Source organism: Perna viridis, chromosome 7, assembly GCF_037379345.1.
Source record: "Perna viridis isolate PV_CMFRI_1.1 ecotype Kerala chromosome 7, ASM3737934v1, whole genome shotgun sequence".
In the NCBI taxonomy this organism is placed as follows: Eukaryota; Metazoa; Mollusca; class Bivalvia; order Mytilida; family Mytilidae; genus Perna; species Perna viridis.
Genome location: NC_142451.1, coordinates 39,321,437 through 39,337,028, shown reverse-complemented (window position 1 = coordinate 39,337,028; position 15,592 = coordinate 39,321,437). Strand labels below are relative to the sequence as shown.

General features: G+C 31.9%; 1 protein-coding gene and 1 pseudogene across 2 annotated transcripts; one reads left to right on the top strand and one right to left on the bottom strand.

Annotated features, from left to right (window-relative positions):
• Positions 1 to 3,340: 3,340 nt before the first annotated feature.
• On the bottom strand, positions 3,341 to 7,857 carry LOC148612646 (uncharacterized; annotated as a pseudogene). The gene is made up of 2 exons (XR_015924450.1): positions 6,321 to 7,857; positions 3,341 to 4,813 (listed from the first exon to the last, which is right to left on the bottom strand). The product of XR_015924450.1 is annotated as an uncharacterized LOC148612646 (transcript).
• Positions 7,858 to 8,942: 1,085 nt separating this feature from the next.
• LOC148612645 (uncharacterized) lies at positions 8,943 to 11,029 on the top strand. Its single transcript, XM_088590536.1, has 2 exons — positions 8,943 to 9,060; positions 9,736 to 11,029. Exon 2 carries the CDS (start codon positions 9,748 to 9,750, stop codon positions 10,798 to 10,800), a length of 1,053 nt encoding a protein of 350 aa, XP_088446662.1. The 5' UTR covers positions 8,943 to 9,060; positions 9,736 to 9,747; the 3' UTR covers positions 10,801 to 11,029.
• The last annotated feature ends 4,563 nt before the right edge of the window (positions 11,030 to 15,592 follow it).

The following is a 15,592-nucleotide window of genomic DNA, read 5'->3' as shown; positions in this document are numbered from 1 at the left end:
GAAAACAATCTGAAAAGATGTCTAAACCAAGCTCAGAATAACTTGAAAACCAGTCTAAACCAAACTCAGAATAACTTGAAAACCTGTCTAAACCAAACTCAGCATAATCTGAAAATCTTTCTAAACCAAACTTAGCATGATCTGAAAATCTGTCTAAACCAAACTCAGAATAACTTGAAAACCTGTCTAAACCAAACTCAGTATAATGTGAAAACCTGTCTAAACCAAACTCACAATAACTTGAACACATGTCTAAACCAAACCCTGAATAACCTGAAAACCTGTCTAAACAAAACTCAGAATAATCTTAACACGTATATAAACCAAACTCAGAAAAAATTTGAAAACCGGTCTAAATCAAACCTTGAATGATCTAAAAATCTGTCTAAATCAAATTCTGGATAACCTGAAAATCTGTCTAAACCAGACACTTTCAAATCCCCTTTACATCAATTTAAAGTAATTTGAATCTTTGTAAACCAAACACATTCTAAGGTGGCTGGTTTAGACAGGCTATACTGTACATTTTTCAATCTTAGAAATATTCGTTCTGATGAACTAAAATCTCCCCCTCCATAAACTTATCAACCCTGCATTAACTATATCAAAACATGTGCAAATCAATTTAATTTCACAGAAAAATCAAAAGCTTTATCAAAGCAGTGTTATCACTTCTTGTATATACGAGGTGGCCAAAAAAGCAAATTGATTGTTCTGAATAGAAAAATTTATTTATAATCATGTCAATCAATTAAGTAAGTACTAGTCCATATAAAATTCAGATGCGGCCTACAGTAGAAGTGGTTCATACTGCAGAAAAAAACAACTGAATTAACAATATTTTTTTTTAGTCTACATATGCTATATTTTTTATTTAACAATAGTCCTTCCTGTAAATAATTATATCTGCATTTTTAGAAAACCATGCATTCATCCTCCATTAAACAACCAAATCATGAAGGATAACTCTTGCGTAGTTGCAAAGTCTCACTAACCACTTCTAATGTTTCCATTACTTTACATGTTAAACAAGTAATTTTCAATCTTTCACTGTGAATTCCCAGGACAAATGACACGTTAAAGTTGCATACCATTACAAAGCTAGGAAAATAAGGCTTTCAAAATCATTACTCTAATGGTACGATGTCCCTAGAAATTCTTCACAAAATTTACTTGAATAAAAAATACTGAAAATCACATTTTTACCTTTTCTGCTAACTGACAGCAAGGAGGAAAATTACTCACTCTTGTTCATACACTTTTGTAGTAAATTACAATAAATGATTTTAAAGTACACATTCTCAGCTTTATTTTGACTACTTTTAATCAGAATACACACAAATAATGCACTTACAATGCATAGGTCTAGGTTCAGTGTGTTTTTGGAACTACATAGGAGGGGGGGGTGGCCATTTGACCCGGAAGTAGTTAGTGAGACCTAATTTTAAAAAAATATTTATATTTTTTTATCTCAAACGTGCAAAAGAGTGTTGTGGTTAAACTTACATCAGATAATACAGGTAGCTCCAACATTTTTATCATTTTCCAAAAACAAATTTAAAATACTATATAGTATTCCAATGCACCTTACTACCCCCTCCACAAAAAAAATAGGTAAGTGGTGCTGCATTTAATTGAGTAAAGTTCCTTTCCAATCAATGAAGAGTTTTCACATCAAAATTCTACTTTTTCTTTGCCTGAATGGCAATGTCTCAGCTAAAATTGGTTATCGCGAATAACCAAAATATGATCACTCGTGCGCGGAACAAGTTCCGCACACTCGTTAAATCTCGGCGTACTTCGGCAATCGTGATAATATTTTGGTTATTCACTCTTTCCCATTAATTATCCTATTAATAAAAAGGAGTTTTCGTTTGACTAATAAATCTAGATGTTTACAAATAGGCAAAGCAAAACTACGGTAAGTCGCAATATACGTCCTTCTTCTATTGAATTCCAGATCGGCAGTTTTATCGGTTCTGTATTTGTCATTTTTACCCGCATGTGCTAGCCTTTATATACTTTTTAAGTAGCACTCCACATAAGAATCATGCAAAATGAGATTCAAAGTTGGAAAGCCTACGTATTTTTATTCTGGATATTTTGTTTAACATGTCATAGTAAACAGAAAGTAAGTGTGATTTTTTTAAATAAACCTTGTTCATAGGAGATAAAAATATATAGAATGTAGTGTAGAATTCAAAATTAAGGGAGATGACTCTCTAAATGACACTAAAATATAACAGAAACTATTGACTTTTCAATGTGGATTATATCCTAGGAACAGAAAGAATTGACTGAATAATTATACCTTTCATCATATAAAGCAACTTAATAACAAAAATAAAAATACGTAGCCTTTTTTAGGTGGACCACATTTTACAGAATTTGCATGATTCTTAAAAAAATACTTCTACTTTATAATTCGACCGACTGAAGATTTCAGTGATTTAAAGTACAATACATTATATTTAACTACAAAACACTATGACAAATCAACCGGTAAATGGAAGAAAGAAGTACGAAATTCCAATAACAAAACATGTACCTTAACTAGTTTATAATTAGTACTTCGATAGTTACAATGACTATAATAATAGTAATCAAGAGAACCAAGATTTTAACGGAAAATCAATAGAACATAATCCAGGGACAAAGACCAGACACGGAGAACAGACACACACAAAAAAGAACATAAAGTTAATAACATAATACATACAAATTAACAAAAGTAAATGAGCAACTCGGACTCCACTAAAAACTGGGGGCATGGATCAGGTGTACCAATAGGGTTAGCGTCTTCTGATTGTCTAAAAACACCTGCCGAGTTGCTTATCAAAAGTCAAGATATCTTCGGGTGATAGCAATTCTAACCAGTGTTGCCTCTTGTGCGTGTCAAATTAAAATGGGTAGCAGGTCGGCGAATATGTATATTAAAGCATCGACCTTAGTGGTTTATTTTCGTGTCGGTTTCGACTGTGTAGGAAATACTGCATGAGACAAAACTCGTATGATGGACTTAACTTTTACCCACTCAAGATTACATGCGAACTTTTGCAGTTTACCGGAAGTGACCGGATGTTTAGTCTCGAAGGAAATGTTTATTCTGATATATCTGATTGGTCCTTGGCAGGTGTAATAAATCATTAATTTAAAAAGAAATAAACTTATTCTTATTGATTGATTGATTATTATTTAATGTTGGATAAGGTGTAGTTATGTTCTACATAAAGCACGCTTGTACATACGAAAGCATCTTGACTCTCGCGTTGGAAGTATTTGGCTTTTTTAATGAACAGAGCAAATGCATCAAAAGGACTCGCATATAAGATAAAATAAATCAATATACCATAAATTTTATTGTATCAATCATTTTGCTCGATTATCTATTTGATATGCAAAGTCTTAGATAAATAGTTTGTCCATTTGGGACAGGGTGTCGAGTTGTTATACAAATATGTGTGACCTCATAAGCACGTATATTCATTTGTAAAGAGAAATGGCCTCATTTTTGTATCTGCGTTAAATAATAAGCATTTTTAATTCATGTAACTGTATGACACTTAACCAAAAGAAAACAGAAATCATAACAATGGAAAGAAAACAGAAAATAATATATAGCCGAAGGCTTGGCAGGAAGTTGGATGCAGTCAAAAAAATTTTAACCAAAACAAAAATGGAATGAATTTCTGCTCTGCTTCGTCACGAAACTTTTTCAATTGAACTCGTGCTTATTTAAAACAATCGATATACCATTTTCAGTCCAAAGCACTTCATGACAGTCTTTATCTCATCAAGAACATCTATCAAGTTTAGTGAAGCGCCTTCAACATCCCGAGTTACAGTTAACCAGCTGCTAGATGTATCGTAGAATACATCGAGAACATTCATTGTCCATGGAATACCCTCTTGCTTTAGTCTGCTGGCAAAGAATTTTCCAAAGTTTGTAACTTCATTCTGGTTCAGAGCTCCTCCTTTATTATCCCAAGGCATCCATGCTCCGAGGTATGTTTTCAACTTATGATTTTTGGTGAAATTGGTTGCATAAGTGATTGCTTATTTGACGTTTGTTTGTCCAACATTAGTCCCGTTTCCTGTCCAATATTTTTGGCTCTTTTTCCCATTTTTAAAATCTTTGTTGGGTCCTGATGCATAAATATGCCACTCCGCCATCACATAATCGTCATCTGTGTAGATATTTTCGTCAATGACGTTAAGATCCTGTGCTGTTTTCTTTGGAGACCATAATATAATTATTCTTTTCTTGTTCTTTCCACCAGCATTCCTTATCTTTTTTACAACTCTTCTTGTCCAGTCATTGTATTTGTCAGTGTTTTCTCTGAGACTGTTGCTACAGTCGTTGCCACAACCATCGATTCCGAGCTCAGTAAACAGATTAAAAGAAAGTCTGTAATCAAAGGCTCTTAGTTTCCTAGCTATTTTTCTCCACCAAGGGAGACATTCCGTTCTAGCCTCATCAGTAGCGTTCGCTTCATCTTCATGGTGTATCCAGAAAATAATTCAGGCCGAGAGAATCATTTTCAAATTTCTCAAAAATGTTCTCATTTTAAAGCCCTCAAGATTAGCACGACATCGGATACGATGATTCTTCAAACATTTAGCTGCTACGTGTTCAATGTTAGTTTTGTTCTATTTTGAAAAATCTAAAGTTTTCATGAAGTTTGTAGAGAGACCCTGGCCAATCACATTCTGGTAGTCAGAGGGGCTGATCGGACTTGATGAAGCCATTAGCTCGTGTATATAACATGTCAACAGTAATACAGCTACTAAGATGTTCATCTTTATTGCACTTCTGAAATTGGATATAAAATTATTCAATAATTTCTAATCAAATCAGTTTGTCAATAGCATGTACCTCACTTATCCAACATCTGAGTTTAAACATGGAACTTTTTAATTATATCAAATTCACCATATAGACTCAAAATCAAGTTATTGAATAAATGGCTTTGGCTTAATTTAAACTCAATTGATTTCCGTTCGAAACCTGGTTCCTTTGTTTTTCCTTTCAAACGTATATTTTCAACAATCTTTCGGAGAATTCTAAGGAGAATTTATCATCAAAATGTTATAATCTTTCTTAAGATTAATCTTATATTTAAATGAAGAGTAATAATAAAGTTGGGCAATAGTCAAAAGAAATCGTAAAAAAGTCTGTATAACAAATGACAATATCAAGGCAAAAACCGCAAAAAAAACTGGAGTTCTGACTTGTTACAGACAAGTGGGCGAAACCAGGTTTTAAAGCGTGCAAAATATCCCGATTCCATTACGGCTAACAATTTCGGGTAAATTACAAAATAAACGGGTAGTATGAAATTGCTACCAATCAAAATTTCAGCCAGATATCGTTTTAACTTTCACTTGTGGAATTCGTTCAGGAATAAAAGATTTTGTTGAATAATAAATAAAAATGCTTTCAGCTTGTAGTTATCATTTATTCGATGGAAAACAGAACTGACACAGGAATGTTTATTGTAAAATTGTATAAACGATTCGTACATTACAGGATTTTTTATAAGTTTTTCTATACATATCTCATTATGTAGATATGACCAAAATCGACGATAATTAAAATGCACTGCTACATTTTTCCGTTTAATTTCATTTTTTTGTAAGGTCAAAAAAAATAATATATAGGTTACCTTCTATACTTTTGAAAACAATAGTGTAGGTAGGTAGAGATTTCTTTAATTTTACTTTTTTTATATTAAGTATACAAGAGAAAAAATCTGATTTTATCAGTTCTTACTGAAAATGACAACAAAAATAGGGTACACTATTTCTAGCTGAAAAAAATGTGAGTAGGGTAATAGAAACACATATGTGTTTTGATTGGCCTAATAATAAATTAGAATCATTATTGCTGGATATATATTTATCAACGGTATGGACATTAGAATTAATTGAATTGAAGTCAATGTCTTTAGTCAATATCATTCATGACCGTTCTTTGTAAAATCATGTCATCCACTCCAATTTAATTTATAAAATCTTCTATATGCCCCGTATGTCTTAAAATGTCCCTAATAAGTGTTTTATTGCGAAATAACTACAGTTTGGTGAAAAACACACACACTTGAATAATAAAGTTAAAATAAGTTATATGATTTCGGGTATGATATAAAAAAAAAATTAATCGGTAACAAATAATTTAAATTAACTTAGCGAATCAAAAGGAGCATTCAAAGCATAATATGATACCAAAAACCTTGAAAAGATTTTAAGAATAAGAATATTTACATTTCAATACAATTCCGACAAGTTTTAAAAGACTTTGAGGAATGTGAAGTCCTTACCTGTTTGAACTGCCTAGAACGGGCCGACAAGGCAGTGATACAATCGGAATATGTACTGTGACTTTTCGATAATTTCAGTTCATTACATTTCCCATCTTTGTCATCCGACAAATTCAAAATGGTATTTTTGGACAATATTAGTTATCAAACTCAAAAATAAACATTTTGCATTGTTTTAAAATATGTGTATGTTGCTATATTAAAATATCTCAAATAAAGACTTTGAATGAATTGTAGTTCATTAAATGGACACTATTTTATCGAATCTAGTGGATTCTCCTAATTTGTATTTGTGTTAGTAATGAATTCATTTCTCACTTTTTTTACATTGTAATAGATATAGAAAACTTCGAAATGAAACAATATCTGCACTCAACCGAACAGCAAAGTAAAAAATGTCGATTTCTGATGGAAACTTGCTTCGTATGATCATGTGTATTACCATCGGTAAAAAATAAAATGAAGACAGAAATCTTTGAACATAGTAATTGTATTCAGGAAATTCTCAAAACCAAAACTATCGAAATTTGAGGGATTTTGCTATTTAACTTTTTTTATTTCTATAGTGGGAACAAAAGAAACCTGTCTTAGCATGCTTAGAGGCTTTTTAACGGTAGCCCTGATCTGTAAAACAAATATTTTAAGTTTCTCGAGTCATACATTATTTAACAACTACAAGTGACTTCATTGAAATTGTGCCCTGAGTAAATTCATTGCAGGAGCTTTCAAGCATTTTTTTCTGCCTTGATATTATTCCAATGTGGTCAATATATAGGTATTTGGTCCATATTTAAACACAATGTTGCTTTCTCAAAACAAGTTCGATTTAAATCTTCTTTTCCGTTGTTTAATAATTCTGTGACAGACGAAAAATTAAAAAACTATATAAAAAGCAAAGAGAACAACCCTCCATAAGTCAAACATGTAGCCATTTTGTTCCCTTAAAGTGAAGGTTGTATGGGTTGACTAACAAATGGATGGACGTAAATCGGTATACCACCCTACGTTTTTTATAAGATAGCAAATGCGTGTTCGTCTTCTAGCATAATTTCATTATACTAGAGAAAATAAAAATGCGAAAATGCAGTTTTACCAAGAAAAAACCTCGGATTATTATAAGTATATATATAAATTGTTTCTTGAATATAAACAGCTGCCCTTGTTATGTTTAATTTTAGATATTTTTCATTATTTGAATCATTGTTAAATTAATACTAGTAATACAATATCATACACGATATCATAAAAAGGTCCAATAGGTTTTGAAAAATAAACTCATATATTGATTGTAGACAAAAAAATACCATATACGCTAAATATCGCTAAAGTTGACACCTTCGTGTGAATTAAATAAGTTTAAATTTAACCTAACGAGAACGGATATGGTAAATATGTTAAAGAGTCAACAATCCCACCAGGATGAAAACATATCAGCTCAAGGCCACCCTTCAGTCTTCAATGAATGACGAGGAAACCCTCACATAACAGGTCAGAATGCAATTGTTCCCAAAACTACATTATACATAAGTACAGTGGAATAGTTATATAAAACGATTAAACACATCTAAAAATCAGTTCAAAAAGGTACGAGTCCCTTGTTAAAACAGACATAAAGAAATTCATTATAGGTTACACAAATGCACAAACAAATTACTACTTGCAGTTAACTGCCATAAGACTACTTAAGAAATTATCTTCTTGGTTCGACACATTGAATGTCACCATGTTTGCTTCACCACGCTATATTTAGCCTTATGTTCGTTCATTCATTGTTGATTCATTTGCAAATATTTCAGGGAGTAGACCTAAGCACTGGGGCATTACTCCTAAAATCATTGATGTTTATAACGTATCCAATCACACCAAAGCCTGTCAAGCATTCACTTGTAACAGAATGAAATCAATCTAGCTATCCTCATGCTTTTTTTTAGAGTTATGTCCCTTAACCTACGTTTACTTCCTTATCTTAGGTTTTTTACTTATTTTTTATCAAAAGAACAACAAAATAACTGATTTATGGTGGTTATCATCCAAAAATGATTTAGTCTTTTGTATTTCGTACTAAGGAACTTACGTGTTTGTTCTTTCCCAAGTTTTGATCGTTGACACCTCATTATTCTTTCCTGTTATTTGGTGACTGACAACAAAATAAAAAAAACTAACAAGTATTGCCCTCAACATGTACAACATTCAGAACTCCTGGTGTTTCTAAATGGAGGTGATTTGTTGAAAAAACCAAAACAAACAAAACAAACAAAACAAAAACAAAAACAAAATTGAAACGTTCATTAAGACATATACCATGTAATATTTCGAAGATTTGCAAACGCATGTTTTACGAAAGTTTTCTTTCAAATGTGTTCGAGCACACGTATACATGGTCGACAACAATCAACGCGACCTTAAGGTTTTTTTTTAATAACTGTTTAAATATGTGAAATGCTAAAAATATTTAAGATGAGTACCTAAAATGTTTTTATTATTATTCTAAATGAATCATGATTAAGTTTTTTTTATGTTTTTAACCAAAACATCAAGTTTGATATTAAAACAAATGTTTATATAGGTGTTTTATTACATAGTTTTCCCCAAAAATAACATTTTAAAAGGTATAATATCTGTCAGGTGTCCGATAGTAAAGATAGAGGCGATTAAATTAACTGAAGTGATCAATAAGTTACTGTATAAATTCCGAACCTATTGACGACTTTACAGACAGTTTTCTGCACAGTACAAGCAGGTAAGAAAACGAATTGTTTATTCTAAAAAAAAATGTTGGTGGTTTTGATCTTTTTGAAATACAATTATTATTTTTTTGCTTTTTTCTTTATACTTTTTCTGGGAAATATTTAGGAAAGAAATACTTTTAAAACATAACAACAGTATCCCATTATTTCTTTAGGCTTTCAGGATTAAACAAATGCACTGTATTAAGTGTATATTAGAGAAGAAAACCTAGATTTCTTCGTAATTCAATAAATATCTGGTGATAGCGTAAATTTGACATTATTTCTAATTCTTTAATTTAACATTTGTCGCCACTGACAGTTGGTGTTGTTTTGAGGAAACCAAAACTGCAAATATCTTTAGAAAAAACGCACTTTTGTTCCTTATGTAATTTGTTTTCCAGTTAGTTGAAGATGATGTTTTTCTTTCCTTACATCACATGAAATACTAATCGCTTACTGAAATTTGAGATACACGATATACATTTTTCATAAATATTGAAATTTATATTCTGTTAATGACGAACAAAACTGTATAGATCTTGGGCAGCTTTAAAGTGAAAAGTAATATAATTGCAACATTTCCATCTCATTAAAATTATAATTTAAATAATTAAAAGCTTGAACATTATAGCAAGTTTTAGGGAACTTAAAGTTAATTTATAAAACTGTTCCACATATAATTTCAGGACGAAATAAAGATGAACATATTTACAATCGTGATTCTGTTGACATGCTGTACACTTGAGCTTATGGCTTCATCCAATCCGATCAGCCCCTCTGACTACCAGAAGGTGATTGGACAGGGTTTCTCAACAAATTACTTCAAAACTTTGGATTTTTCAAAATACAGCAAAACTAACATTGAACACGTTGCAGCTAAAGGGTTTAAAAATCTTCGTCTCCGATGTCGTGCTGATCTTGATGGTTTAGATATGACAAAATTTTTGAAAAATTTAAAAACGGTTGTCAATGATTCTCTCAATTTGAATGTTACTCCAATTATTTCCTGGATTCATCATGAAGCTGAAGCGAACGCTACCGATGAGGCACGAACGGAGTATCTAAACTGGTGGACAAAGGTTGCTACGAAACTTAGATCCTTCGATTATAGACTGTCGTTCAATTTGTTTACCGAGCTCGGAATCGATGGTTGTGGCAACGACTGTAGTAACAGTCTCAGAGAAAACACTGACAAATATAACGATTGGACAAAAAGAGTAGTAAACAAGATAAGGAATGCTGGTGGAAAGAGCGATAAAAGAATAATCATATTAGGGTCTCCAAAGAAAACTGCAAAGGATCTTAACGTTATTGACGAAAATATCTACAAAGATGACGATTATATGATGGCGGAGTGGCATATTTATGCATCAGGACCCAACAAAGATGTTAAAAATGGGAAAAAAAGCCAAAAATATTGGACAGGAAACGGAACTGATGTTGGACAAACAAACGTGAACCAAGCAATCACTTATGCAACCAATTTCACCAAAAATCATAAGTTGAAAACATACCTCGGAGCATGGATGCCATGGGATAACAAGGGAGGAGCTCTGAACCAGACTGAAGTTACTAATTTTGGAAAATTCTTTGCCAGCAGACTAAAGCAAGAGGGTATTCCATGGACAATGAATGTTCTCGATGCATTCTACGACACATCTAGTAGCACCTGGTTAACTGGAACAAAGGATGTTAAAGGCGCTTCACTAAACTTGATAGATGTTCTTGATGAGATAAAGACTGTCATGTAGTGTTATGGACTCAAATGCTGAATAGACAAGAGTTCAAATTATAATATTTCGTAACAAGGCAAACCATGGTTTTCATATCCGTTCTTTGTTAAAAATGTTTGATTGTACCCAAATTACTTCAGATGATTAGGCTATATTTTATCAGTTATTGTTTTTCCATAACTACTAGTATTTTTTCTGTTTTTTAAGTTGTAATATTGAAGTTTAATTAAACAACCTTCAGCAAAGATATTTTGGTTACATATTCATACATATTAGGAGTTAGAAGTGCTTGTTATTCAAAGCAGATACAGACGTGACGCCTTTGCTCTTTACAAATGATTATGCGTGCTTATGGAGTCATCGGTATCATATTATCCAAATGGACAAATGTACAAACTATTTTTCTTTTAAAAGTTTTATTTTGCATATCAAATTTATAATCAAACAAAATAATAGATACAATAAAACTAACGGTATAACATTTAATCTTGTAGTGCTTTTAAATCAGACAGATGAAAAAAATCTATGAATCCAAACTCAGTGAGGCTTTACCAGGATTAAAAATTTATTATAAAAAAAAACATATATAATCCATTAAAAAATACCAGAGACAAATGTTTTAAATTTTGACCTCAGACAGAACTAAATCACAATTTCATAATAAAAATACAGAATAAATATTCCCATCTAACCTTCAATTTTCTCCGTGCTCTCTGTTCTGGTGGCAAAACCAAAGCAAAATACAAAAATTATCAATTACATATCTAGTGATATCTGCAAATTTGCAGAAAAGTACAATACCGAAAACGAACGAAAAAAAAAAGTCATCTGGCTGTGATCAAATATGGAAGAAAGAAAATTATTTTGATGAAGTGGGAATACAAAGAGGGGATATCAAACAAGATCTTTAAATGAACAAAACCACGCTCGGCAGCAGGAAAATGGACCAAATAGAAAAGCAAAACGCAGACAAATTCAGGTAGAGACGAGCAACATGACCCCCTAAGACCAGCTTGGTATAATATATGATGTTACTTGGTACAAAAATAACTATCGTACAAAAATGTGCCGTACAAAATCGTAATTATCAGTATTTAAAATTCTATTGATTATAGTTTTTTTATGTCTATGTATGCCGACAAATACCGAGCTTCATTACAAATTTCAGGATCCAGTATTGTAAAGCTAAGAAAGGAACAACAGAGGGTTGACGTATATTTGTAATGCAATGTAAAAATAAATTTGTCTCAATTATTAGTTTTGATTTGAATAGAACTATAGAAATAGAATTGAACTATACCCACTGTGGAAATATATAACACGATTAAACACACCTAAACATCAGTTCGGAAAGGTCTGAGTTCCTTGTTAAAACTGAAATAACAATTAGATAATTAATTGGAAAGAGTGAATAACTAAAATACTATCGCGAGTGCCGAAGAATGCCTGGATTTAAATCTTGGCACGGGTGATCATATTTTTTTTATTCACGATAACCAATTGATTATCATATTTATCATATAGATTATCTTCATAATTCATCAATATGTTCAACATGAATTTCATGTTCTTTGATTGGCGGAATGATATCAAAGTTGTGACGGTTTGGTGGGAGAAAGTCCGAGAGTAAAATTACCGAATATATTTCACAGTGTAAATTATCGAAATTTATTAAACTGGGACATTCGGTAAATCACTGCTATCTTTATAATAAAGAAATTCATAATACGTTACAGAAACGCACATACAAAGGACTACTAGCGGTTAACTGACATATGCCTACTTTAGAAAGAGTAATGAAGGGAACCTAGATTCCAGCGGAAATCAAAAGAATGTTATCAAAGAACAAAGTCCAGACATGGAAAACAGACAAACACAACACAGAACATTATATAACCAAAATAATACAAACAAAGTAACAAAACTTAATGAGCAACACAGACTCAGGGAACATGGAACTGGTGCACAGGTTCATGATGACGACCATAAAACTTCTGTAGTGATGACAGCAACATAATCCTGTTCAGGAAGCCTAATTGTAAGCAGTGTAGCCCGATTCAAAAAGGCTGCGTAGTTACGGCAATTTCAGGCATGAGTGTTGATATGAAACCTCCATAAGCATGTGGTGAATAGATGTGAAAGGAAAGTCGACAATTCGAAATGAAACGTTATCGCGTTTGTCGTAAAGAATGGTCAATAGTTTTTGAAAAACAGCCAGTTGGTGCAGAGAAGGGAACCAAATTCGCCGATGACCTGAAGTCAAGGAATGTTACCATAGATGAAAGGAAAGTTGACAATTTGAAATAAAAAATCAACGCATTTGTCATATACGTTGGTCTATAGTTTCGAAAAACAGCCAGTTGCTGCAGAGGAGAGGGCGAGATTCCATTATCTTTCCACTTATTTATAAAATTACTTTTTTCCATTTTGATGATATGGTCTGAAACGATTATAGCAGACGTTCAGAAGACGTACAAATATTCTATTCAATTATCTTTAAAAGCAAAAAAAATGTGATAAGTTAATGTGAAAATAATGAATTTAATTCTGAATTTTTTTCATTTTCGTAAATATCGGGGGATAACTTGTTTTCAATTCTTTTTTTTTTTGCTTTGGTAGCCTAAGAAAGAAAAAAAAGATGAAGCTAATTAAGATCATTTAAAGTCAAGTTGTAATTGTACGAAATCTCGTTCCCCGTCACGTGATAATGTGAGACTTCGGTTTAATAACAGGTCTATGATTTTGCTTTTGAAGTCGACGTTTCAATATAATTATAACCTTTGTGATCACAAGAAAAAAACGTGGACACTGACAATGTCCAAACATTACGTTTTTGATCTATTACACCTTATGTAATCTTTTATTTCAGCAAACTCCATATATTTAGATTAGAATGTACGTTGTTTGTACATGCATTACATGTGATTGTTTAAATCTTATATCGTTTACCCTATACTGCATGCCGTATATTTCATCCCTACGCAAAACACATTTGAAGTGTTATAATTAATATATATTTCATCAGGAACATGACATGTCAAAATCTGTATCATATGCGGTTTCAACCCTCGACCTATATCACCCCGTGGGCCAGCGGCCCTTGGGTTAATAAAGGAATTTCTTGTTGATATGGCATGTAATACAGATTTTGACATGTATTATTCAGTACTTGTATATATCGAATTCGGGCATGAAAAGAAACTTAAACAAATCAGTATTCACTTTACATAATGTTTAGTAAAATGTGTTTTTTTGTCAGCAAAACCTTTTTTACAGTTTATCCATACATAACATGAACATCTTGGTGCAAAATAGAGCAAAATGTGTAAATTTGCACCAAATTTGGGTAAAAACATGGGATACCATTACATTTTTCTTTCCGGGATACTTTGGTCACATGCAATGACAACTTAAATATTCCAACCATTAAATGATATTGCACCATAATAACAAAGTTTTGACAAAATATTAAGTTTGTTGATGAATGGGGCCAATATGTCCGGTTATTAATCAAAAGCACACATAAACCTTCCAATTTTGAAAAAAAAATGAAAGTTGAATTATGAACACTATGTTGTAACAGCTAGAAAATATTTTCTTGTCTCAATTAAATCATTTTTTTAAGGAAACAAACATGTCAATAAGTTTTAAGTTCACATTTCACTTTATAAAAGGGCCAGAAACTTCCATAAAGAAAAAAAAAACCTTTTAACAGAAAGCAAAAAACTCATAGCTATATGTCGCCCGCCACCACAAAAAAAGTTGAAGTGCAAAAGTTCCATAATTCCTGAAAATTTGGTCGAATAAATATGGTCGCCCGAACTCCAAATGGTGACTAACAATACTACAATACTTGGCGGGGAACAAAAAGGAAGTAAAACATTAATAAAAACAAGGAATCTAATGGGGCAAATGATACCATGCAACATTGGAAATAATTTGGGGTTTAAAACATCTTTAATTTGCCATAATTTATGTGTATATAATCCGATCAAACTGACCTTGATCTTTATTTTATGATACTCAATAACTGTAAAAAGTTTGAAAAAGATACTTCAATACCTTCTAAAGCAGTCGTCTGAAAAACGTTGGAGGACAATTGACTATTTGGAGGGTATCACATGATATCTCCAGACATTGTGTGACAGGGTATAAAAAGTATCATGTATGAATGTGACTTCATTTGTAAAGAAAAACGCCTTTATTCTATTCATTTTTATTTCACAGCCAAAATATAAATATTAAAATAAAATTCTCCATAACAACATTTATCAATAGGCAAGATATAAAAATAAAAATACAGTGAAACCTGTCTAAAGCAAACTCAGAATAACATGAAAACCTGTCAAATGAAACTCAGAATAATAAGAAACCTGTCTAAACCAAACTGAAAACAATCTGAAAAGATGTCTAAACCAAACTCAGAATAACTTGAAAACCTGTCTAAACCAAACTCAGCATAATCTGAAAATCTGTCTAAACCAAACTCAGCATAATCTGAAAATCTGTCTTAACCAAACTCAGAATAACTTGAAAACCTGTCTAAACCAAACTCAGTATAATGTGAAAACCTGTCTAAACCAAACTCAGAATAACTTGAAAACATGTCTAAACCAAACCCTGAATAACCTGAAAACCTGTCTAAACAAAACTCAGAATAATCTTAACACGTATATAACCAAACTCAGAAAAAAAGTGAAAACCGGTCTAAATCAAACCATGAATGATCTAATTCTGGATAACTTGAAAATCTGTCTAAACCAGACATTTTCAAATCCCCTTTACATCAATTTAAATTAATTTGAATCTT

Excerpts from the sequence above, each read along its gene's own strand:
- LOC148612645 (XM_088590536.1), top strand. The coding sequence starts at position 9,748 with ATGAACATATTTACAATCGTGATTCTGTTGACATGCTGTACACTTGAG.